Source organism: Xiphophorus maculatus, chromosome 24 (genome assembly GCF_002775205.1).
Source record: "Xiphophorus maculatus strain JP 163 A chromosome 24, X_maculatus-5.0-male, whole genome shotgun sequence".
NCBI lineage: Eukaryota > Metazoa > Chordata > Actinopteri > Cyprinodontiformes > Poeciliidae > Xiphophorus > Xiphophorus maculatus.
This window is the reverse complement of record NC_036466.1, coordinates 2,530,586-2,554,855: the sequence shown is the minus strand read 5'-3', so window position 1 is coordinate 2,554,855 and position 24,270 is coordinate 2,530,586. Positions and strand designations below refer to the sequence as shown.

Below are 24,270 nucleotides of genomic sequence, written 5' to 3'. Positions count from 1 at the left end.
TGCTTCAGTGGCTTAAATTAAGTCATCAAGTTGTCTTTGTAGAGTAATTATACATTCCTACAAGACAAATGAACTGGTTTCTGTCATTTTTAGCCAGACTGGGCTGAGAACTACAGATGCCCAGGATCAGCGAAGTGTTTAAATGAAGTCAGTGGAAGCAAAGAGACCATTCATTTCTGAATCAATACCTTTTAATAGTCTTATAAAGCAGTTTTGCTAAACTGAATTTGGGATTTTTATTAGCTATAAACCATAATCATTATGGCTTCCAATAGAACCAATCTGTGTCTAATGCATCTGCATAAAATAGAAGCTCTACTTTTTAAATTGACTTATTGAAAAATTAGTTTGATGATATTCTATTGTATAAATGCAGTTCTCCAGACTCAGTTGATTGAGAGTGTTCTGTAACACAGGAACCACAAGGCTATTCAAATTAGATTTGTTTCCCTGAAAATATCTCAGTCTCATCAATGTAGCATTGCGTATTTTCTCCTCTTATCTACTGACCACTCTTTGGACGAAGTGTGAACGGATGAAAACTCTGATTCTTCAGTTCAAGAAAAAAGATGACCGTGATTTTTAAAAACTGTTTCCGCACGTTCGGGTATGCAGAGATGTAAAGATTTAACACCGATCATTTTAAAATGCTATTATCAGGACATTTTTTCCCCAAAGCTCTATACACGTCACGTTTTGGATAGAGTGGAAAATCGAATTAATTAAATAGAGAGACTCAGAGGATTTTCAGACTGTTCTCTTCTGCAGTTTCTTGTTTCACAGGACATCTATTCGACCTAACGGGGCTTACACGCGAAGAGAGCAGATCTAATTGCAAATGAGGAAAAGGAAAAGGAGATGACATAAAAATCGTGAAACATGGAGGTAAATGAAATCAGAAAGTAGTACAAATGAAGCTGATAGAGGAAAGGAATGAAAGAAAAAGGATAAAAAGACAAGGCTAATAGCAAGCTAATTACTTGCCTACACATTTAAATGCACAACCGCAGCCACATGAGCCAAAACGTGCACACATGCTCATAAATCTCAATAACCATGGCAACGGCACACCTCAAAAACCTCATAATCAACTTTGAAAATAGAAAGCAAACTAATGCATCGGTATGTATGCCCCCGCCACACACACACACACCCACACACCCACAAACAATTCTTCAGACATTTGTGAAAACAAAATGAATGTGCTGCAGAACATTATTTATCTTTTATAAATACTAGAAGACAAAGTTCTGCTTTATTATTTCCACATTATCCATGTTTATTGTTCTGAATTCTACTTTTTCCTAAAAGTGTGTTATTATGGAGTAAATGAAAACAATGCAACAAACAGCCAAGAGGTCCAAATTTACTTTAGTTATTCAAGTTGAACAAATGCAATAAAATGTTGCGGTTCAGCGGAACATGGATGATTTGCAGGATATTTAATATTTTAAAAGAAAATCTCCCTTTAAAAATGCTTTAGAGTTGAACTCAACAAAATACGTCTCATAAAGAAACTGGCAAAAAGTAAACTCTTGTTTGCAATCTGTCCTTGAAGTACATGACTGTCTGTGTTTTGGGGTTAGCTCTAATGTTCCGGTAACATCCGCCATTTACATTGTTTACCAAAAAAAAAGAGCAATGTTTTTTTTATTTTTTTGCTTTTTTTTTTACCCAAAAGCATATCTGAATTGGCACACAAAGCAAAAAGATCTTGAATACATTTCCACCTGGTTTCTAGAGAGCTTGTCAAATATTTAAAAGTTAGCAAACATGACTGGCTAGCTACCTGATGAGACTCTTCAGCCGCCATCGCATGTATTCTTGCACCTTCGGCCAACCATGTGCTGACAAAAACTACAGAAAGGTTTTTTTTCCCCCGATTCAGAAAAATTGCTAAACCTGAATTTTCATTCAAGCTTAGAGTTTAATATTACCTTCTTTTTTTTTTCTTTTGGAGGAGTTTGGTGTTTCACAGAGATTTTTCAACATGGCTGACATTTTTTCTGTCATTGTGGAGAGGACATTCTATGTCTTTCCTTGTTGTTGTTAACATACTTGTCCGCTTCTGGTAAGCAACCTGGCAACTTTTATAGAGCTGATGTTTCCCTACTAAACTCTTATCTAAGCAGTTAGGTTGTACCTAGATATGACTGTATGAACCATAATAAAAACTTATTTTATTTTGCCTGTTCACCATTGGCATAATTACAATAAATCGCTCCAAAAATGTAGGTTTTCTATTTTATTGACATTTCATAAGCACTCGTTCAGTTTTGAAAGAATAAAAAAGAAAAAGTGGATGAAATGGACTCTTTAAGTCCATTTAAAGAGACAGGACTCTGATTATTCAGCTAATAAATACCCAAACTGTAGTTTTCCACCAGCATCATAGCATCAGAACTTGCTGCTTTTAATTGAAAAAAAAAAAACACAACAAAAACAAAACAATATTACTCAGCTCTGTAGATAGCCCCTCTACAAAACAAGCCAGCCCCGTGCTGCCCATTGGTGTTGCTGCTTACCGACACGACTCTAAAGAGGAGACGGACGTGGAGGGAATAACCTTTGAGCGGCATAAAGGGAAACGCTCAAATTGTTTGTCGCTCAGAGACCAAAGGAAACAGCTTGGCTAAAAGGATGAAAGCAGCAGAAAAGATGCTTTCGGCATTAAGAACAACAAATCCTTCCCTCCTGTTTATTTGCCTTTGAAAGTGGGAGGAAATGAATGAAAACAAAAACATGGAACGGGGCCCAAGAGTCACTGAAGAGAGTACAAAGTGATCCAAACGATGTGGTGTCTGTTTTGGTGTGTTTGAGTCCTGCTTCAGACAAAATGGGCCAACTTCAGCTGTCCACATCAGCCTTGCCAATTAAGGATTAGAGGTTTTAGTTTGTCTACAACAACATAAAGACAGAAATGTAGAAAACTACCTGGTTATTCTGAGCAGTACGGTACTTTACATAAGTATTCAAACATTTTCATATCAAAATCTCAAAATGAAATGGAAAGAAAATGATGCATGGTTTTCAAAAATATGTTTAAAATAATCTTAAGAGTGTGCTATGCATTTATTCAGTGCCTCTTTACTCTAACGCCTCTAAATTCAGCACAACAACTAGTGAATTTCTCAGCTCTGCAAATTTATGTCTGAGTATCTTTGCAAAACAACTCAAGCTTTGACTGGGCCATTCTAGAACAAAACAAGCTTCCTTTTTTTATCTGATTTATTACATTAATTGACAGAATAATCGATTGCTAAATAATCGATTACTAAAATAATAGATTACAGTAATAATTCGATTATTAAAATCGATTACTGTCCTTAATAAAGCACATTAAGGTTTGTCTGGAGAATTTCAATGGGTGTTGGATCAAACATTTAGATTTTGGAGTCCCGTCCCGCCCACGGTGTGAAACACAGAACACAAACCAGAACTCTTACCTTACACAACTGCAAGTTGACCCATTTTGTGAAAGTCTTCTTCTGAACGTCTTCTCTTTCATCTGGATGGACAAACAAAAACAAAGACCATCAGATCAGTGAAAGCACACAGAAATACTACCATAATCCTAATGTTCTTGAGACTGTCAAAACTTCTCCACGGACGCAGAGCAACACGGTGCCCAGCGTGATGAGAGACTCTTCTAATCCTGCTCAAAGCTAATTGCATCCTCATCACATCAATCAGCGGCCCACTCCCAGGCCGTCGCTGGCATGCTGGCTGACTGGGTGAGGGCATCGCAGGCTGGGATGAGGAAGCGGTCAGATCACGCAGCATCCTGACGTCTCACAGCTGCTGCTAAGGCTTCGCCATCACCTGCTTCTGCAGTGACGGTGTCTGATCAAAGCTCTAACGGAGCTGCCAAAAAGTGTTTACCTCCCGACAGGAGGCCTTCTTTTGTTGGAAGATCAAACAGAACCGGGTGAAACACAAAGAAGCAGGTTTTAAGTAAAGTGGCTCGAGCCAAACTTGTTCCAATTGATAAATCTTAAAATTGTGATCAACCGCTCTCTCTTCTCCCCGTTTTTAATTGCACCGAGCTGTGGTAGCGGCTAACGTGAACGGCTAGCAATTTCCGAGAAAAGAAGAAACTTCCCTTCCTCCCGGAGAGATGCTGGTGTAATCCTTACAGCTGGTTTTCAGAGCCACCTTTACTATAGGCAAGACTGAAACAATAGAGAAAAGGAGCAGATCAGTCTGGATTTTGCTCATTACTCTAAGCCCTTTTATCTTGGTCTAGCTTGACAACTTAGGAGTTTTTCCAAAACGATTTAACTTTAACTTCAGGTTAGAATTTCATCTGACAGGTCAACAAAAGTAGCTTATAGCTGGGGTGATGGGAAAAGGATTTTGCTGATAAAAATCTGAAAAAAGCATCGCGTGCTTATTGAACCCTTACCCTAAAGAAAACATCCATCAAGTCACCCCACTAACAAATACAGCTCACCTGTGTGCCACTTAATCTCCATATGAATACATCTAACAAGAAAACTACAAGAAAACTTTTTGTCATCGATACAAAATATAGTTTCCATGGAATGAAGCTTTTTTTTTTTGTAAGGTGAAACTTTGGAAAAATAACTAATATAAATGAAACCAATGTTTTAAGATGTTCTAATACAAAACAATCAAAGCACATAAATTGTTTTTATGCGGTATATTTTATTGTTCTGTGACATAAAATCCCCACAAAGTCAGGTTTGGTGGGATGTGTTAAAGAATTCGGCCCGTCACGATACATTTTTCTAGATGATAAATTGTTCCAGTAATTATTGTGATAATTAATAATATTGTGGTCTTGAGACTATTTCCAATGTCATTATATTAATCATAATAATGATCAATTATTTATTGGTAAATGACCAATAAACTTTTTGTAGAGTACACTTGAAATATTTTAAATATCCAGAACGACAACCAAAAGCAATAAAAATGTTGAAAATTCATAAATAAAATGGATTATGAAGTCTGTCCTCTAAAACATATCAGGATGGAAATTATGAAGCTCAGTTTAAGTTGTTATGCAAATAGCTGATTTATTGTTCGCAGCAGAGCAGTACCAAGCTGCTTGGCTACATTCACCAACCGGTGTTTTTTTTTTATTATTATTATTTGAAAACACAGCTCATTTTGTTAAGATGTAAATTATTTTCCTTATTTTTATTCATTGGAAATGTCCGCTGTCCCAAACAGACCTGGGAGAAGAAGTGTTTAAAGCGAATGGGTAAAATAAAAATAAAAAGAACTCTCGTTATCAACTTTTTATTTTTTATTTGTTTGTATTTTTGTTCTTGTTGGAGAAATGCGATCAACGATTAACGGGGTGAAATCAAAGTTGTCCTTTAATGGAAATGACAACAACTCCTCTGCCATTTAACAGGTCCCGGGCTCGCGTCTCATTATGAGGGAGAATAGATTACACCCTCATCTGGAAACACAACATCAGGTTCATATTACAGCGGCTCAGTTAACCGGAAGTCTTTGAGCATGTTTGCGATTGGGAGCGCCGACTCTGGCCCCGCGCCGGCTAATGAAGCTGATAATGAAACTTCTCCTTTAATTAACAGGTCACGCGTCGAGAGGAAGTGCGGAGTGCGAGACGCCGCCACGCACACGCAGGATACGGTGAGACACACACACACACACACACACACAATTCTGACTCAGACATATTTCCACGTGGTCAGAAAAAAATGCAGCAAAAGAAATATCCTAAACGAGAAATAAAACTGTGTGAAAAATAGCTCATTTATGGAAGATACTGGATGAGACAGTAAAGAAAAGTTTGTCTGCTCTTAGTGGGGGGTTTTAAGAAGAACCTCAATTTCTCAAAAGCATTCCCTCCTGACCCCAAACTACAAAGCAACAGATTTCACTTCATTTATACAATTTCAGTTTCTTCTCCACATTTTCTCTCAAATCAATAAAGGTGAACTTTTCACCCCGGACTAACTCAGAATACGTGACGATGTTCCACAAGCGGAACTGTGCGGTCCAGAGAGACGAGAACCTACAACACAAAATCAGCAGGATTTATTTCAAATGGAGCAAAAGTCTAATTTTATATATTATAAAAGAATAACATTGGCTTTTTTAGAGTAAAGTTTTTAATATATTGTTAGTTAAACTTCAACCCTCAGTTTCAGGTGTTCTGTGCGATTCTTCTTCTTCTTCCCCGTTAACTCAGAAGCACAGCATCATGCTGCCAACTCCAAGTTTTGTTGTAAAATGGGGGGAATTATGTGTTCAGGGTAGGAATGGGTAATTATACAGTTTATTGTTATTGTAGAAATGAAAATATATAATACGAATTCAGGTGTAACAGAACAATAAACCTAAAAAGCTGACGGTGTTGTTGGGATTGCTATTTTTACGGTTTGAAACATAAGTCTCTCCTTTTCCAACTCTGGTTTAATAAGAGCCTCAATTAAAAAAGTATATTTGAAAATATTACTTGTTACTGCAGTTAAACCGCAACACTTTATGTAACCGGTGAAGTAAAGCAGTCTCTTCAATGATGGATATTTCACCAGGATTTGTGTTGAAACTATAATTTTTTTAATGATTATTATTTCTTGTTATAACAAATGCAATGAATTATTGTTGTAAAATGTTAAGGCTATTTACTTATACGTCCATATCTCTAATTCAGGGTGATGTGTAGTGTTGGTTTTCCCCACTCTTAGTTTTTTTGCACGTAGGAGGCGCACCAAAAAAATTTTATCGGATCATTTCTGACTCACTGGCTTTCACCTCTAGATGACAGACTGCAATCCAACCTATATAAAACTTCACAAAAAGTGGAAATTTGGAAAACTGTCTCCTTCAAATTTATTAAGGAGTGCCAGAAATATCTAAGTGAATAAAACATTACGGAAGGTTTTATTGTTAATTGGTCGGACTACAATAGATTATCCAGTACAGTTGGGAGACCAGGAAGCTCACTGGGAGCTCAGGTTGTAAAGCCACAGAACATGATGGCTCTGTGTGTGAATTAGCATTGCATGTGTTGCCAGAAAAGCCGAGGCGTTGAGAATTAGTGGGGACAGCCAGAAGCAACCAGACAGACACCAGAGGTGAGGGAGAGACACAAGATCAATAGTCCATTTAAACTGTTTTGTTACTGAAACTCAGAGCAGCTGTAAGCACAACAAAAGTTTCTGCAAAGACATTCAAGCTGAGTAATAAAAGAAAAACTTTTCAAGGTTCCTTGTCTTTATTATTATAAGCAACGCTTATGGTTTTGTGATGTATAAAAGAACAATGCAGAAACAAAATAAGCATTGTTTAACCTCATTTTTCTCTAATAACCAGTTGAAATGGAAGAAATCTGAGGCAGAATAAAAACATGTCTATTTCTGCACAAAGCTTCTCTATTTTAAGAAACAAGCAGGGGAGGGGTCAACTCTCTGCCGACTGAACAGAAATGAATCAGAAAACTTGATCTAATGCAAGTCATACTGGGCAACTGCCAGTATGACTCATAGGAAAAGTTGCCACAGGTAGGCCTGTCACAATAATCAATAAATCAATTAATCACATGATAAATTAAAGCAAACTCAATCATTTTTACTTGCATAATTTATAGTTTTTCTCTTTTTCTACCAAATTCTGCATGATAAAAGTCTTCAGTCTGGTGTTTTGATTATTTGTCATTTCTGTTTTGTTTGTTTATTTTGGATATTTAAAATGTCTTCCGGTTCCAGTGGTAAATGTTCATCAGAACTTAAAGTTTATTGATCTGTAAGAACGTCTTCTGGCATTATTATTATTATTATTGATTACCGTTTATGGCGACAACTTTTGGCGCAATTTGTCATCCAGCAAAATGTATTATTGGGACAGGCCTACGCCACAGGAAACAAATGTCAGAGATTTATTTTCTATCAGTGGCTTGACCTCAACAACAGCTAGCTCGTACCTAAAAGTGCTAGAAACACAATATTGTCTCAAGGGAACATTTCCAACATTTTCGGTATGTCAGATGCTTTAAACTATTTCACACTTTGTCAACTTACTTTGCTTAAAGTTAAAATAGATTAAAGATTGTAACCATCCCATTTGCTCCTTTCTGATTAATGCTGCCCTTGGCCAATCTGTCTGCTCATTTGAACTATGTCTGAATTGGGATTAAGGAGAGTACAGGCCGCACATTTCAGACTTTTGTTTGTAAAAAAAACTATCATTTCCTTCAACTTCTCACTTTGTGTTTGTTCGTATTGCGGTTGTGACAAGACAAAGATGTAAAATAAATGAAGCAGGTATAAGTACTTTTGAAAGAAGCGATATCTGTAAACACATAAAGGTGTAACTGATAGTAGAAACTCACTGCAACAAACTGTTTTTAGGCCATTGTCAGTAAATTAGTGGCGTTTGTTTGGCTGGCATCAAACGGATTCCTGTGCATGCAGATGAAGTCTCAGATAACAGAATGTAAAATATAAACACACTTCCAACTAAAGCCTCTCATTTGTGTAAAAAGCCCAGGATCGGCCCTTTGTGATGTACGAACGCGCTCGCATATTTCTCAGAAATTAACCGATGCAGAAGATGCCGCCTCGGCTTCCATGTTCCCAGATAAACAAGTGCTTCAAAAGCTTTCAAACAGCGTCTTTACCCAAACAAGCTGAAATTACGCCGTGTTAAATATTTGTTTTCTGACAGATTCCTGATTCGTTTGCATGGAGAACGCAGAGGTGGGGAGGGGACAGATGTTATCTAGGACAACTTTAAAAAAAACAACATTTTATTTGTGCTGTGGCTACCCCCCAGGATCATGATACACGAAGCGCTGCGTCCTCTCTCGCAGAATCCGTGCTGTCTGAATGATGTTCAGTAATTGGGACAGCTTTACGACCTGAAACCTGAACAGAACTCATTAAAAACAAGAAAATAAAATGAGAGGAAATAAACTGAACGTGAGGAACTTTTCAAAACCAACCATTAGGGGCGAGGGTGTTCTAACTTTTTCCTCTTCTTGGAAACACATTTTCCTTCATATATTTCTTCTTCACAGATCAGACTTTAAGTATGTGAAAGTTAAATTAACAATTTTTGCATTCCCCTCCCCCTGATAAAAAAAGCAAAACCTGGCAGGAAGATGCAGTTCGAAGCTGCAGACCTGAATCAAAATAAAGGCAGAGAAGTCTGTCTTTATAGCGAGAACATATAAAGATTTTTTTTCCCCCCTCAATTTGACTCAGTTTGCATTTGAGAAACTCTGATTCGCAGTTGGGTTTCATCAAGTTGGGCCATTATTTAACATTTTCCTACAAGTTTGCAGTTCAGCTCCCAGCATGAAAAGCTCTCCATATAGGGGAAGAGAGAGCTACATTGACACTAAATAATAAAGAAAAAAAAGATACTGATGCTAAACGTCATATATCTGCCTGATAATTATTCTCAACCTGTGTTTATCATCCTAAAATGCATTTCTAATAGATTTACACCGTGTGTGGTAGATGGATAAAATCATCTGAGTCGTCTGATCCATCATGTGGGCTTCTCTTAACAGGCTTGTCAGTGTCCTAATGGAGCTCAGCAAAAGTGCAAGCACAGAAGCCCCGGGAGGGCAAACAAGTGATCTGTCTCCGCTGTCGGCGGAGCCCGGTGGCAGAAGTCATGTTTGTCGCTGTTTTGGCCACAGCTGCCTGGCAACTGTCACGGCTATTAGCCAAGGACGGAATATGAGACCAAATCCAATCAGATCAGGTCATTACAGAGCGATGAGACGGAGAGGAAATGATGGAGGGACGGGAGGCGGAGTAAGAGATGGCTGATAGAGGGAGGGAAGAGCGCGCGAGGCGGCGGAAACAATGGCGTGGAGAGATGACAAGATGGGAGGAGAGAGAAAAGAAAAGCTGGGAGAGGGCGAGAAAATGACAGCAGGAAGGAAAGGAAAGTAATCAAGAGACATCACTGCCAATTACCACCATACATAATAAGGCCAGAGATCACACACACACACACGCCCCCACACACCATCACTCACACACTTGGATGGACATGCATAATTAATAAGAGTCAAAGTCAGTCAAGTTTGTGTTTTACCGACTTAGAAGTCGAGTTGAAAGTCCTCAGTCCCGTTTCAAGTGTTTCTCGCCAAACTGAAATTAAAATCAGCAAAACCTAAAAGACAAACACTTGTTTTGGGTTGGTTCTAGAAAAAGAAAATCAATAATTACTTTCTTTAAAACTGATAATGTGATAGTTCAGTCACTGCACTTTGACTCAGCTGTCTAAAACTAAGACAAGCGTAGAAACCAGTGTTTGAACCAAGATCCATATTAGAGATAATTTGACCATCTAGGGATCCAATGAAAGTCCAGTAATTTGACTGCCCATAAGAGGTTGAACAATTAGATGTAAAAATAATCAGAAATGTTGTCAGGCTATGATTGGTTGGAGCCACTGCAAGCATTTGGTATGCTGTAGTGATTATATCTTAATTAGTGCAGACAGAGTGTCTGCTGAGATAGAATATTATTAGCAGGACAATGCTTTGAAATCAGCTTAGCCTGTATAGATTTCATGGTGTTAAAGTATAGGTGAGGTCAGAGGTCACGTTAAAGGAATAGTCTGTCTGACATTTTGACTGCTTACAATTCACATTCCTGACCACTTGGCGCAGACATTTTCAATTTTGCTCACAGAGTAGATTGCAGAGACAACTAAATCAATAAATAAAAATGTTTTAAATAAAAATCCCATCTGAATATTATGTCTTATGTGGACACAGAACTAAATGCATATTGCTGATCAGGAGCTGACAGCATTTGCAAGAGTTATGGACAGGACACCTTGGAGCGCAAATCTCAAGCATACACCATGTTCTCAAAGGCACAGGAAAGAGTTACTGAAATGTTTCGTTTTTTCTTATCAAAGTTGGATGTTTTCTTATGCAGTTGAAATGTAGGGCAAATACATTACAGTGATAAGATTTCTATAGCTTAAATTTGTATGACATGTTGCACTAAAGGTTCCCTCATAGTCTTCTTTTCCTGGAGCACGCTCTTAAAGTTGCCTGGGGAGTTTCAAGCATGTCTTCTTTCCTCTGAGTGGAGCTCTTTTTTTTCAGACCAATCAACCCTGGAGCAAAGCTCTGCAGAGTGCTCATCTTAAACTGCTCCTATGAACACACACTTCAATCTCTGTCACAATGCTTTGCAGCTCCTTAAAAAATTGCCTTTGCCCTATTTGGCACCTTCTTGATTAATGTCCCTCATTCCTGGCCCCTGAATTAGTGGGCTGTGGCCTTTCCTGGCAAGTTGGTGTGCGGCCACATTCTAGAAAAGATGGCTTCGTTTCTGAGAAGTGTCTTTTGCTTGGTGGCTTGGCACACTGGGGCACCTGTCACAAAAGGTTTCTTATATTAAAAGAACTCAGTTAAGTATATTTGCAAAGAGAGCTTCTCTCACACAACAGATTTCCTTGTGGTTCTTAGAATACCTTGTCTATTAGGCAGACAGCCTGTAATGAAAGGATTTAAAAAATATAGAGTAAGCTTTTCATATTACCTTTATATAAGGCTGGCTTATTATAAGGGTGTGGGTTACCTTCAATCATCGCCATGCTTATGCTGTCATAACTTCAGACAGCTGCAGTACATTATGTAGAGAAGCTTAAAAATGTTGCAGTCTTTTGTTAGCCAAACACAGGATAGTGTTAGATAGAGAAAATATGTCTACTGTGGTTTTATTAGTCCAAAGGACATTGTTGATGGTCTGTTTAGAAGGAAAGTTGCAAATACCAATTAAGCAGCCATAATACTTTTAGAGATAACAGATTTTCTCCGTCAACTCTTACAGAGAAACCAAACTTGCTACGTCTTTTCTAATTTTGCTGTCGGGAATTTAAACATCTAATATGGTAATTGAAGGGTGTCAAGAAAACATACGGAGCTGACCAGGCCCAAAGCTAGAGTAAACATGCCTGGATATCTCAATATTTGCAGAAGTGGAAGTGTCTTAAATATCTCTCTGTAAAAAGATAAACTCCAAAAATGTAGGAAATTACCTCAACTGTTCTGAGCCCGACAAGCTTCATTTAAGTTATTAGGTCATTGATGATGTTTGATTCTTGGGAGGATAAATCTTTTTCTGAAATGCAGTATTAGTGTTACGCGAGATGTAATGGAAACTACAAGTTAGCAATACATTCATAAAGATGTTTTATTGGCAAAGGTGGGATGATCTTTTTGGTCAGTAGTGTTTTGTGGTCTAAGAGTTATCGAATTGTGGCCATTTTTGAACAGTTTGTTCCTCAGTGTTAAATCATAAAGACTGACCTTAAGGAAGAAAAAGCCTGTTCTCGATGTTCTGGATTATTTTGTGACCTCCTGATCGAGGCGTTGTTGTGCTCTTGGTGTAATTTTTGTAGGCCCTTAGGAAGGTACGCCACTGTTAAACGCTTTCTGTATTTGTTTAGCAATTTCTCACGGTGCTTCTTTGGAGTCTGAAAGTCTTAAAAATGGCTTTTGAACCCTTTCTAAACTGATACAACTCATTTCTTACGTGTTTGTAAGCTCATCAGAATGCAGCATGATGTTTTGCTTTTTTAGATCACATAGCCTACATTGTGTTATTAGATCATATTTATCTACTTCAGACTATTTTTTTTTTTACATAGGTTGGTTTATACAAGTTGTTGCTACTTAAACTGGGTTATACTTTTCTGATAAAATTTGTTTGGTGATCTAAGGAATTGCTCCAAATCCTATGGATGACACTTCAATATCACAACACAAAGAAAGGCTGCCACAGATTTTCTCTTCAACCTCAGAGGCACAGTTTGTTGCATACCTTCTGTGGCTGTACCTGTCTACAGCTGTGAATGAAAACAAATATATAGGCTCCAGTGTGTAGTGCTGATACTCATCTGCAGTCAGACAGCATGAGGAGAGAGAGACGCAAAAAGATGGTGGTCAAAACAAAGTGGAGGAGGGAAATATTTTTCTCATCAACCCACTAAAACATGCCTTTCCATTTTCAATCACAGTGCAGAATAAAAAAAACCACAAATACCCCTAATGTCTCCTAAATGTTGAGTTCCTTTAAGAGAAATGAAACAAAACTTGGCGCAAGCCTCGACTCAGGTTGGCTTCCTCTTTACTTATTCACATGTCAGTAGAGTGAGCTGTGAGCAGCAGAATGAGATTTACTGCTTTGTCCCACCCCATCATTGTCAATTTGAAAGCCACAGACGCGCTGTAGATGCAACTCTGTTTCCTTCTGGGTCAAAATTTGCCAGGGCACAAACTATAATTCATCCAGATGTCAAGAGGAGGAGCTATATAAAAGGTGCTGCGAAGCACTTACGGCTTTGAAGAGGGACGTATTTTGCACAGAGCTGAAGAATAATTTGACGTGGATTGAGGTTTTAGCAGAGGAAGGAATGATAAATGGGGAAGAGGAGAAAATAACATCTTAGGAACAAAGACACCAAAGGCAACCCAAGAACAGAAGATATTAGAAAGATGATGAACAGATAAGAGAGCAATAAAAAAAACAGCTCTTAAAGATTGCAGATAGGAGGTGGAGGACATTTTCTGAGACTAAAAAGAAGTATATGTGAAAAAGGTACAGGGCCTCGTAAAAAGATTCATCCCCTTCAAACGCCTTTTGTCACATAACGATATACTTATACATTTTACAGTGTGATAAACACACAAAGCAGCGCATAACTGTCAATATCCCAAGATTTGGGAGACTTGACTAAAAATGTCAAAAATCACTCATTACACCTCACAATTTGTGCTAAAGCGATTAACTAACTAACTAATTTAGTAATTGATTAATCATTAACTGGAGTATAAACACTCAAAGAAAGGCTATTTAATGAAGCAACAATATACTCATGGCTAAAAGTGTGCAAGAATATATACATTTTGCTTTAAGAAAAAAGAACAAAACTTTGTATATGTTCTACCCAGAACTCAACAAGCATAGTTTTAGCTTAGCATGGTTCAAATCCTGTCTATTAAGCACCTTTATCCTATCCAATTATTAATTGGTTAATCCAAAAAATGAAACAAATCAGCTTTACACTGTCGTGATGTTAAGTCCAGCAGAAAGGACTGTTGATGCAGATGTATCCTTTGCTACAGATGATCCAAGCATACACTAAAGCAATGCTGCTATTGCATTTTAGACAATAAAATGTTAGAAATTATTAATATTTTTTGCCTTTATTAAGTATTTCTGATATTGCATAAAAAAGGTTTAAGTGGTTAAATGAAAAAAATCTGCAGAATACGCCAGTTTTTAATTCAATTAATTGATTAATCAACAGAATAATCAATAGAATAATTACATATAATAATCGTTAGTAGCAGCTCTACTCACAATTATGCAATGTATGTTGACCTACTACATAGAATCCAAATAAAATACATTGAAGTTGTTTATATATATATATATATACACTGCTCAAAAAAATAAAGGGAACACTCAAATAACACATCCTAGATCTGAATGAAAGAAATATTCTCATTGAATACTTTGTTCTGTACAAAGTTGAATGTGCTGACAACAAAATCACACAAAAATCATCAATGGAAATCAAATTTATTAACCAATGGAGGCCTGGATTTGGAGCCACACACAAAATTAAAGTGAAATAACACTACACGCTGATCCAACTTTAATGTAATGTCCTTAAAACAAGTCAAAATGAGGCTCAGTATTGTGTGTGGCCTCCACGTGCCTGTATGACCTCCCTACAACGCCTGGGCATGCTCCTGATGAGGTGGCGGATGGTCTCCTGAGGGATCTCCTCCCAGACCTGGACTAAAGCATCCGCCAACTCCTGGACAGTCTGGTGCAACGTGACGTTGGTGGATGGAGCGAGACATGATGTCCCAGATGTGCTCAATCGGATTCAGGTCTGGGGAACGGGCTGGCCAGTCCATAGCTTCAATGCCTTCATCTTGCAGGAACTGCTGACACACTCCAGCCACATGAGGTCTAGCATTGTCCTGCATTAGGAGGAACCCAGGGCCAACCGCACCAGCATATGGTCTCACAAGGGGTCTGAGGATCTCATCTCGGTACCTAATGGCAGTCAGGCTACCTCTGGTGAGCACATGGAGGGCTGTGCGGCCCTCCAAAGAAATGCCACCCCACACCATTACTGACCCACTGCCAAACCGGTCATGCTGAAGGATGTTGCAGGCAGCAGACCGCTCTCCACGGCGTCTCCAGACTCTGTCACGTCTGTCACATGTGCTCAGTGTGAACCTGCTTTCATCTGTGAAGAGCACAAGGTGCCAGTGGCGAATTTGCCAATCCTGGTGTTCTCCGGCAAATGCCAAGCGTCCTGCACGGTGTTGGGCTGTGAGCACAACCCCCATCTGTGGACGTCGGGCCCTCATACCATCCTCATGGAGTCGGTTTCTAACCGTATGTGCAGACACATGCACATTTGTGGCCTGCTGGAGGTCATTTTGCAGGGCTCTGGCAGTGCTCCTCCTGTTCCTTCTTGCACAAAGGCGGAGGTAGCGGTCCTGCTGCTGGGCTGTTGCCCTCCTACGGCCTCCTCCACGTCTCCTGGTGTACTGGTCTATCTCCTGGTGTACTGGCCTATCTCCTGGTAGCGCCTCCAGCCTCTGGACACTACGCTGACAGACACAGCAAACCTTCTTGCCACAGCTCGCATTGATGTGCCATCCTGGATGAGCTGCACTACCTGAGCCACTTGTGTGGGTTGTGGAGTCCGTCTCATGCTACCACGAGTGTGAAAGCACCACCAACATTCAAAACTGACCAAAACATCAGCCAGACAGCATAGGTACTGAGAAGTGGTCTGTGGTCCCAACTGCAGAACCACTCCTTTATTGAGTGTGTCTTGCTAATTGCCAATAATTTCCACCTGTTGTCTATTCCATTTGCACAACAGCAGGTGAAATTGATTGTCAATCAGTGTTGCTTCCTAAGTGGACAGTTTGATTTCACAGAAGTTTGATTTACTTGGAGTTATATTGTGTTGTTTAAGTATTCCCTTTATTTTTTTGAGCAGTGTATATATATATATATATATATATATATATATATATATATTTACCCCAGTCCTCAGAAGGACTGGGGTAAATATATATACTGTTTATATATATATACTTTTGCAAGTCACTGTACAGTAATCCGTGTGAATGGAAAGACTAAAATTTGAGAGGGAAATGAATGAGCAATCTCACATGTATCACATTCAGCATCACACAGGCACTTTGCTCAACCTCAGTTATGATTCTGTGTGTGTGTGTGTGTGTGTGTGTGTGTGCGTGTGTGTGTGTGTGTGTGTGTGTGTGTGTGTGTGTGTGAAGGTGCAAAGTCTGACTGTGCTGTGTGAAAAACAAAGAGCTGCGTATGCGTCACCTGCAGTCAGAGTCGGTGGAGACAATGTGATTTCAAAGCAGCAGTATTTGATTATGCTTTTACTTCCTCTGAAATGGTAAAGCCAACAAATCATCACACACAATTCCACACAGCAGGGATCTAAAGTCCCCGAACGAAAAGGAAGAAGTGAAACCATTACATCTGCTGCAGCTGCACAGCAGACTGGCCTTCTTTAGCTTTCTCTGAGTTTCCTCATTCAAACTCGCTAATGTGGAATCAGTTCGATTTACTACCAGAAGAGAACAAATGCTGAGAAAACAACAGTTTAAATAAAGAAAATAATTTTCTTTTCACTTTCCATTGTGTTGTAAATTTGCTGTTGTGTTTTTGAATGCTCACGTTGTGGATGATTATCAGCCAAATTATTAGCATTTTAGAAGATGCTAATCTTCTTAGAAGATGATAATGCTTTATGCCAACTCTATTAAAACATGAACTTTTTGCTACTTTAATTACATTTACAAGTTTTTGAGATACTGCAGTTGTCACGGGAAGCTGAAGAAAAGAAGTGGTTCAAGCTATAATCTCGTAAAAAGGTCAATTAACATTAAATGCAACAGAAGTAGCACAAGAAGAAAGATTGAGCAAAAGCAGAGCTGACCAGGACACCTCATCATACACAGAGATAATGGATGCATAATGGAACAACCCACCTTGTGATTGAGTCTTTTGAACAGGGGCACAGTTTGGTCATTTTTCATTTTTGAGTGTTTATCTAAAACGGGTAAATTCGGGTAGTGCAGTGCAAAAAAAAGAGAAAGAAAGCAGTACATTTAATTTTTAATCCAATTTAAAAAGATCCTAAATTACACGCAGAACTAATTGAACACAAGCCTGAGGAAGGCTGAACACTATTAGAAAATCCCTATAAGGGTTGATCCCATTCAAAGAGCCCCAGATGTTTCTGATAGAAGGATTACATCTCCTCTGGTGTTTGATACCTGCTGATATATGAAACGTAGCAAAAAGTAACATTTGGTAGCTAACACGGCAGACCTCTTAATGCCACAAGCAAAACAGTTAGAAAAACCTGACAATTTTGAGACAAACACTGTTTTAACCTCTGAACTTTTTAAAATGTTTTCACATTGCAACCAAAATCTCACGTATTTCATTGAGATTTTGTTTGACAGACCAACAACTAATAAGTTGTCCTGTTACGAGATTCCTAGGCTATTTCTGAAGGCAACCGTTGTCTATGGACTTTAGTTGCACGATATATGCACAATCCATTTAGTTCTTTGTCTCCGGCTGAGGTTTTTTCTTCTGCTCTTGAGCGTGAGTGAGGCGTGTTGTGGTCACATGGCACAGCTTCCACCTGTTCCAGATTAACCCAGTGTGCTGCGCTGCCAGGTTGGGATTAACCTCTCCACAAACACAGAGTTAGCACACACAAGTAGCAGGAAGTTCTCTGCCTTGGAAACACACAAACACACCTTTCCTGTCACACAGTCCTACGATAATTCCTAATGACGGATTACAGAGGCCGACTCTTGGTCGCTATATATTTTTTGCGGGCTCCCCGCTGCGTGCCTCTTTCACTCCAGTCTTTCTCTTAGCAATTTATGTCTTCATAAAAGCAGACTTTCTTGTAATTACTGCTTCTGTAAAGAAAAGTAATCTGTCCTCCTGCTGAGTTTTATTAGACGGCAGAGCCTTGAAGGACTTTATCTCCTCGCTCTTCTCCTGATAAGTCAATTCAGACACTAAATAGGAACACTACATTTGCAGTGTAAAGCGGTAAGAACTCCTTACTCGTTATGGATGAGGAAATATAATGTTTTCAGAGACTTTCACACAAACACATGCACTCTAGAGCCCATAAGGGGTTAGGAGATTATAGCTGCTTGAAATGATGATGGCCGGTACCGACATCAAAAACTACTTACACTAAAAATGACAGCCATAACTATGTTTAGTACAGCAAGGCTAAATGACTTGTTTATGTGCGCTCTGTAATGGCATTTTCAGGAATAAATATCAATGAAGCGCTTGGTGTGAAGGCAATACTGCAAAAAGGGAACTCATGCCATATAATGCTAGTGTTTTGTTCAGATACTATATGATAGAGCAACATACGTTTGCGCGGTATTCATACTCTTGCTAGTAAAAATGTATGTTTGTATTTATTCCCCTTTACTCCAGCAACCCTAAATTAGGGGTGGGCGATATGGACTTTTATCACAATATTTTGTGGTACTATTGCAACAATGGTGAAATATTGTCATAGCACCACAAACACAAATGCCGTTCTTAATATGGCTCTAAACAAATGCATACTGAACTTTCAAACATTTACTTGTAAAAAAAAAAAAAAATTAATTAAATACCATGTCATGTTTTTCTTCTATTTCACAATTATGCAACACTTTGTGGCAATGAAAGATGAAGCAGGAAGTGGTTCTACTCAAAGTTTAGCTAATAAAAAAATTTTGTCTTCATGTTTAAAGGGAGCCTAGAGAGATGTTATGCTAGCTACGAAACAGACAAGTGCCAGGGATCGTCTTACTGGTCCAACTCTCTGTTGGATTGGCAACGAGCGCTCCCGAAGTGTCCGAGGATCTCGGCGATGTCGGCGCGCGGCACTACAGCCACAAGCTGCGGCCACCATGGCCACAAGTGTCGATTACAGCACAACATCCCATTAAATTTCCCATCCTTTTTCAAATTTCTCACACCATTAGCTCCGAAGACATTATCATTAAGCAGGCTCGATGAGAGCCACTTTGGAAAGGAGCACAAACACATTGCAGATAAAAACCCCGCTGTCCGAATGCAACGTGATCGCTTCTTACTTCTGCAGCAAAAAAGAAAAAAAAAAAGAAAACCCTCTTAAAATGCTCATTTAGTGTACATCGGTCACTGCGCTTAGGAATCTCATTTAAGGCTTGTTAACATTTATTAGCTAGAATAAGCTGCTGGCCTCGCCCTCAACAAGCTGCAAAACGTCTCAGCGAGCTTAACTGCTTAATTATTATTACTCATGCATTGCACTTTAACATGAAAAAGTTTGCGCCGCTTTGAACTTGAGTGAAGGGAAAAAAAAACTGTAGGAGAAATTATAGTTTTCCAAACTGCATTAAGAAACGGCAGCGCAAACCCGCCTCCTCCTGACCCTGGACTTGGAAAATAAATGCCTCCTGCTATTTGTTCGGAGAGAGAAAAACTATTAAGCAGCCACTATGTCTCCAACTGTGTTTACAAGATGGGGAAACAGGCAAGTGCAATTTGATTTGTGCAGATATTTTGTGACACAATTTATTTAAAAGCACAGCTGTTAAATCACATCTAGACAGGCCTGGTGTAGGACGATTTGTCACCCATTCTGATTAAAGAGGGTCTTTCCTGGGGAAGCCAGGAGAGGGGGCTTCTGTTTGTAGAAAAGTCAGAGATGATTTCTGGTCTATGACCTCTCATTAAGCTGAGGTTAACAGGCAGCAATAGTTTTGGGGCGGGGGGCAACGCTGCAGTACTCTCTGGCTCCGTGCAGCAAGAGAAAAACTGAACATGATCTTTATCACCTTATTAAACGAAGAACTCTGATTAGCACATTCTGCATGGGGTTGGTGTTTTCCTTGAGGATGTGTGTGTTTTCTCAGGGAACTCCGGACAATTTTAAATACTCCCTCTGAGATCACTGTTGACTGAATTGTGCGAGCATGGTTACTTGTCTTTAGTGTTCCCTAAGGGCCTTCAAGGACCAGGTGACTATAAAAAAATTTAGACGAATAGATAAATCCCTTTTTTCTATAAATGTTGGTGTACAGCGAGTATGAAACATGTAAAAAGACATGTGTAAAAAACGTGTTTTTACTCCAAAACAATGACTTAAAAACACAAAAGCACCTGACTCATTCTGACTCCTGCGCTTCATTTGAATTGAAACCGTGCTCTAAAACTTTCTCTACTATTCTCTACGCTGCTTTCTCCACTCAAGGCCCACTTGGAAGCTGTGCTCTGAGGAGATTAACCAGAAGACCAATTTGCTTCCTGATTTTAACTCGTCTTGTCCCTAATTGGCTCGAGGGGTATCTGAGGGGATCCTGCAAAAGGGGTGAACTTAACACAAATTAGACTCCTGTTCTTATTATTCTAAAAGGAACACAAATTAAGGCAAACCACTGACTTAATAGAGCTTCCAGTCTGTGGCATAATGTGTCTGTATGCTCTATCTCGGATTTAACACAGTAGCCTATAGATGTGAGAAAGGATTTAGTTTGGGCACCCATCTGATGTACAGATTTAAATCAATGTACATAAGGAAATTGTTATGATAGTCATATAAAGGATTGTTTTGAGTTACCAGTATTTACTTGCATTGTAAGTAAGCTGTTAAAATTGATAAGGTTTGGCAGTAAGATAAATAAAATGCTAAATCTGTATCACCTGACACTTTAAAGTAGACTCACCAACTATCTAATTGGGTGATTTAGAGTAGACATGTGTGAAATGAGTAATTAAGGGTGTTTTCACACCTGATAGTCTGGTCGACTCAGTTCGACTGGGGACCAAAATTGCAACATTTGTTAAGTTTTCAGTTAATGCGGTTTGCTTTAATAATAAACTGTGTCAAACCAACCAAACCCTTAAAACCATGTTCTTCCCCTGGCCTGTAGTGGAAAATGACACTTAAGATGACACGAGTACAACTTCCTTCTTCACAAAATGTAAACAAAAAGGGAGTGTCAGATTTTTGCAGTTGTGAAGTTTCTCTCTTTCATCGTTGGTAAAAGACCACGAGCCATTTCTCCTGCTAGAGCTAGATGTTCGCGTTTGTTTTGGTTGGATTTACCCAGAATTCCCTGTGCTTTAGTCCGCTTCCTGCTTTTTCGAGCGATCTCTGAACTGTTTGGTGTGTTTCAAATGCAAGTTGTGAATGTTGGGGTTAACTGCAACCAAACCGAAACCCAGGTCTGTAGTTGAACTAGAGTTTGCTTTTGCCTCCCCAAACACACTGGACTCTCTAGGCAAACAAACAAGATTTAGATTAAAGTGGACTAAACAGGGCTAGTGTGAATGCACATTCAAGCAGTTGTCAAATGATTATTTAACTCATTAACTCTCTAAAAGCTATGCTGAACCTCAACCAAGAAACTAGCTCCAGCGATGGCAGCAAACATCGACTTCACACCTCTGGGTTAGCTGGCGACGAGTCTTTTACATCAATGTGAAGAAAATGTCTTATTTTTGGATCAACATAATTTCATCTTTTTACTAGCAGACACTATTGGCCTATTGGTTGATTTAGGAACAGGAAACAGCATTATAGAAATCATTTTCAGTATAGTTATAACTTAACCTTCTAGTTAATCCACCAGCCATTTACCTCCATAAAATGCTGGGGAAAAAGCAACAATGTAAAGCCTCCACAAAATGACCAGCTGTTTTCAGCATTTATAAAAGAAAAAAAACAACAAAACAAAACAGATGTCTCCCTCTTAATGTATTCCACTTGATCGTGTGTAATTATTATGTGTGAACCTGATTACCAGCAGCATGGTGGACACTTGAGGAGGAAAAGGAATTAGTCACAGGAAAATGATTTGCCTACTACTTCAAACCACCAGATGTCCTTGCAATAAAAAGGAGCAGGTTACTCTGATGTCTCATGTAAACTACCCCGACTACAATGCATCATGCAACTTTGGACAACTCAATCATTAGAGCTGATTATGCTAAATATCCTCACTTCCTCTTTACACTCAACATTTTCTTATGACAAGGATTTAGAAGAAGAAGTCAAGTTGATTTGATGAACAATACCATAACTTATCCTAGCTTAACTTCACCATATATAAAAGAGAATATTTCAGCTCAGTGGAAGGCTGTAGTTAATTCTACCAGCTGTGTTTTTAGTCTTCGCCATAACTCGCATATTGCCTCTTGAAATCATGTACGTATTTCATTTCACCTTTCCCGGCAAATAGCTACGGCATTGATTGAGTCAAGGCACCAGGCTGACATTTTCCCAACTCTCCTAATCACATAATGTTGCTCTGAAGGGGGCCGTTCGAGTAGGCAGCTGCTGAGTGACAGACAGGGTTTCGAGCAGTGGCAGGAAAAATATACCCATGCAATGCCATTTAACTCGGCAAGCAGCACTGCAACGAGGTAGAACTGGATATTAATCTCACATCGTACCTATACTTTTCAAATGCCAATGGCTAATGGCTAATTGCAAATAGACCAACTTCCCTGTAGGGTAGAGAGCCGCGTTAAGAGACTTACAGGAGCTCATAGACGAAAAGGCTCAAACCATTCCTTCCATCTTGCTTACCATCTTGTTTTAGTATATTTCTTTATTCCCAAATAAATATAACTCGCTTTCCAGTAGAGTATCTCTGCCTAGCAAAATTGGAAACCTGTCACGTATAAGTCTTTATAAACTTCGTTCTTCACCTCCTCTCCCTCTGCAATGCGCTCAGAGAGGATACTCCACTAGACTTGTCTAGAACCTTCCAAGGATGGACGTCTCAAGCAAAAATGCTAATTGAAATCACGTGTTCAAATATAATTCATATATGTTTTAATTCGTGCAAACCCACGGCCTCAAGGCACCATGTCACGAGACCCTACAACTGATTTTTTAACAACGTAACTCCAGTTTTTCTTCTCCGAATTAGTAAATCAAACTGTTTCATGATTTATGCAAAGTCTCTGGATGAGAGAGAAAATTACAAACATGTTGAATATCTGATAAGTCACTACCAGACCATTTAACAATTTAACACCGTTAGCGAGACTAGCCAACCGGGTTGCTTAAGAAAACTTAATCCGCTAGAGTTTTGTCTCAAACAACATAAAACATTTTCCAAACTGCAGCTCACATCAACACAGCATCCAAAACCTTTGTGAACTCGGCAAAAAAACAAATTTACTTGGGAACATGCAGGACGTGAAGCTCTAATAATTCTTGCTTGAAGTGATCAAAATCACATATCGGAATGAATATCAGCACGATTGACAATTGCTGCCTATGTTGGTTGCAATTTGTTATTGCTCCACTATTTTGTTTTTGCTTGGACGAGTTTACTTCAGTACTCACTTCATGCAATACCACCCAAAACAGATGCAACTACTGTATGTATAACATTGTCCAGGTGTTTTGGGTAAGTAAAAGTGAACTAAAGCGCAAAGAAGGTGTGAAATTTCTGCATTTTTCTCCTTCTGTGATGCAGGATGACCTAAAATGGACATTACATTATAGGCCAACAGTGCCTACTATTGTATTTTAAAGCCAAATTTGTATAAACAAATCTATAGTTTTGGGTAACTAAATTAGATGTTTTTAAGGAGATGTTAAGATCTGGGCTGTTTTTTTCTTTCTGCATCTCTCTCAATGCTCTTCTTCTTACTACTTCTTGCTGCCGCTGCCAGTTCTCGTCACCTAAACTGATGACAGCAGCTAATCAATGGCCTGCAAGGCTGGTCACACTTGTCAGATCAATTTCCCCACTAATGAATGTAACTCAACTGCAATTGTCGTTGATGAACTATTTGATGTTCTCTAAAGCGCATAACGTTGCAACGCGGTTGCAGGTTATCCCAAGGGAATAAAAGCTCAAGCTGAAGGATCTTCAGTTCCCAGGGATTTTGTTGTTGTTGTTGTTGCCATGGCTACATTCTCCCGCATTTCTTGGACCGAGCACAAAAAGATGTCAAACACGTTAGCAGCAACACGGCGATGGAGTTTGATAGCACTTTTTCCAAACAATTTTCTTTCTTTCTTTTTGTATTTTTTACACATTTAAAACACAAGTGGTAAATGTCAGTTTTGCTGTCTGCCTCTGGAAATCAAAGAGCTGGGCCCCTTTCTAGATGAATCACTTTAAGCTTCGGGCATTCGAGAAGAAATCAATCATTTAAGAAGCAGAAA

The 24,270-nt window shown here is 39.0% G+C and overlaps 1 protein-coding gene across 9 annotated transcripts in view; it reads right to left on the bottom strand.

Annotated features, from left to right (window-relative positions):
• The window catches only part of dmd (dystrophin), a 248,638-nt gene that overhangs the window by 161,216 nt on the left and 63,152 nt on the right, over positions 1-24,270 (bottom strand). For all 9 annotated transcript variants that reach the window (XM_023329879.1, XM_023329880.1, XM_023329881.1 and 6 more), the window contains exon 2: positions 3,447-3,508. In XM_023329879.1, the coding sequence (XP_023185647.1) occupies positions 3,447-3,508 (62 nt within the window). The remainder of the gene's footprint in view (positions 1-3,446; positions 3,509-24,270) is intronic.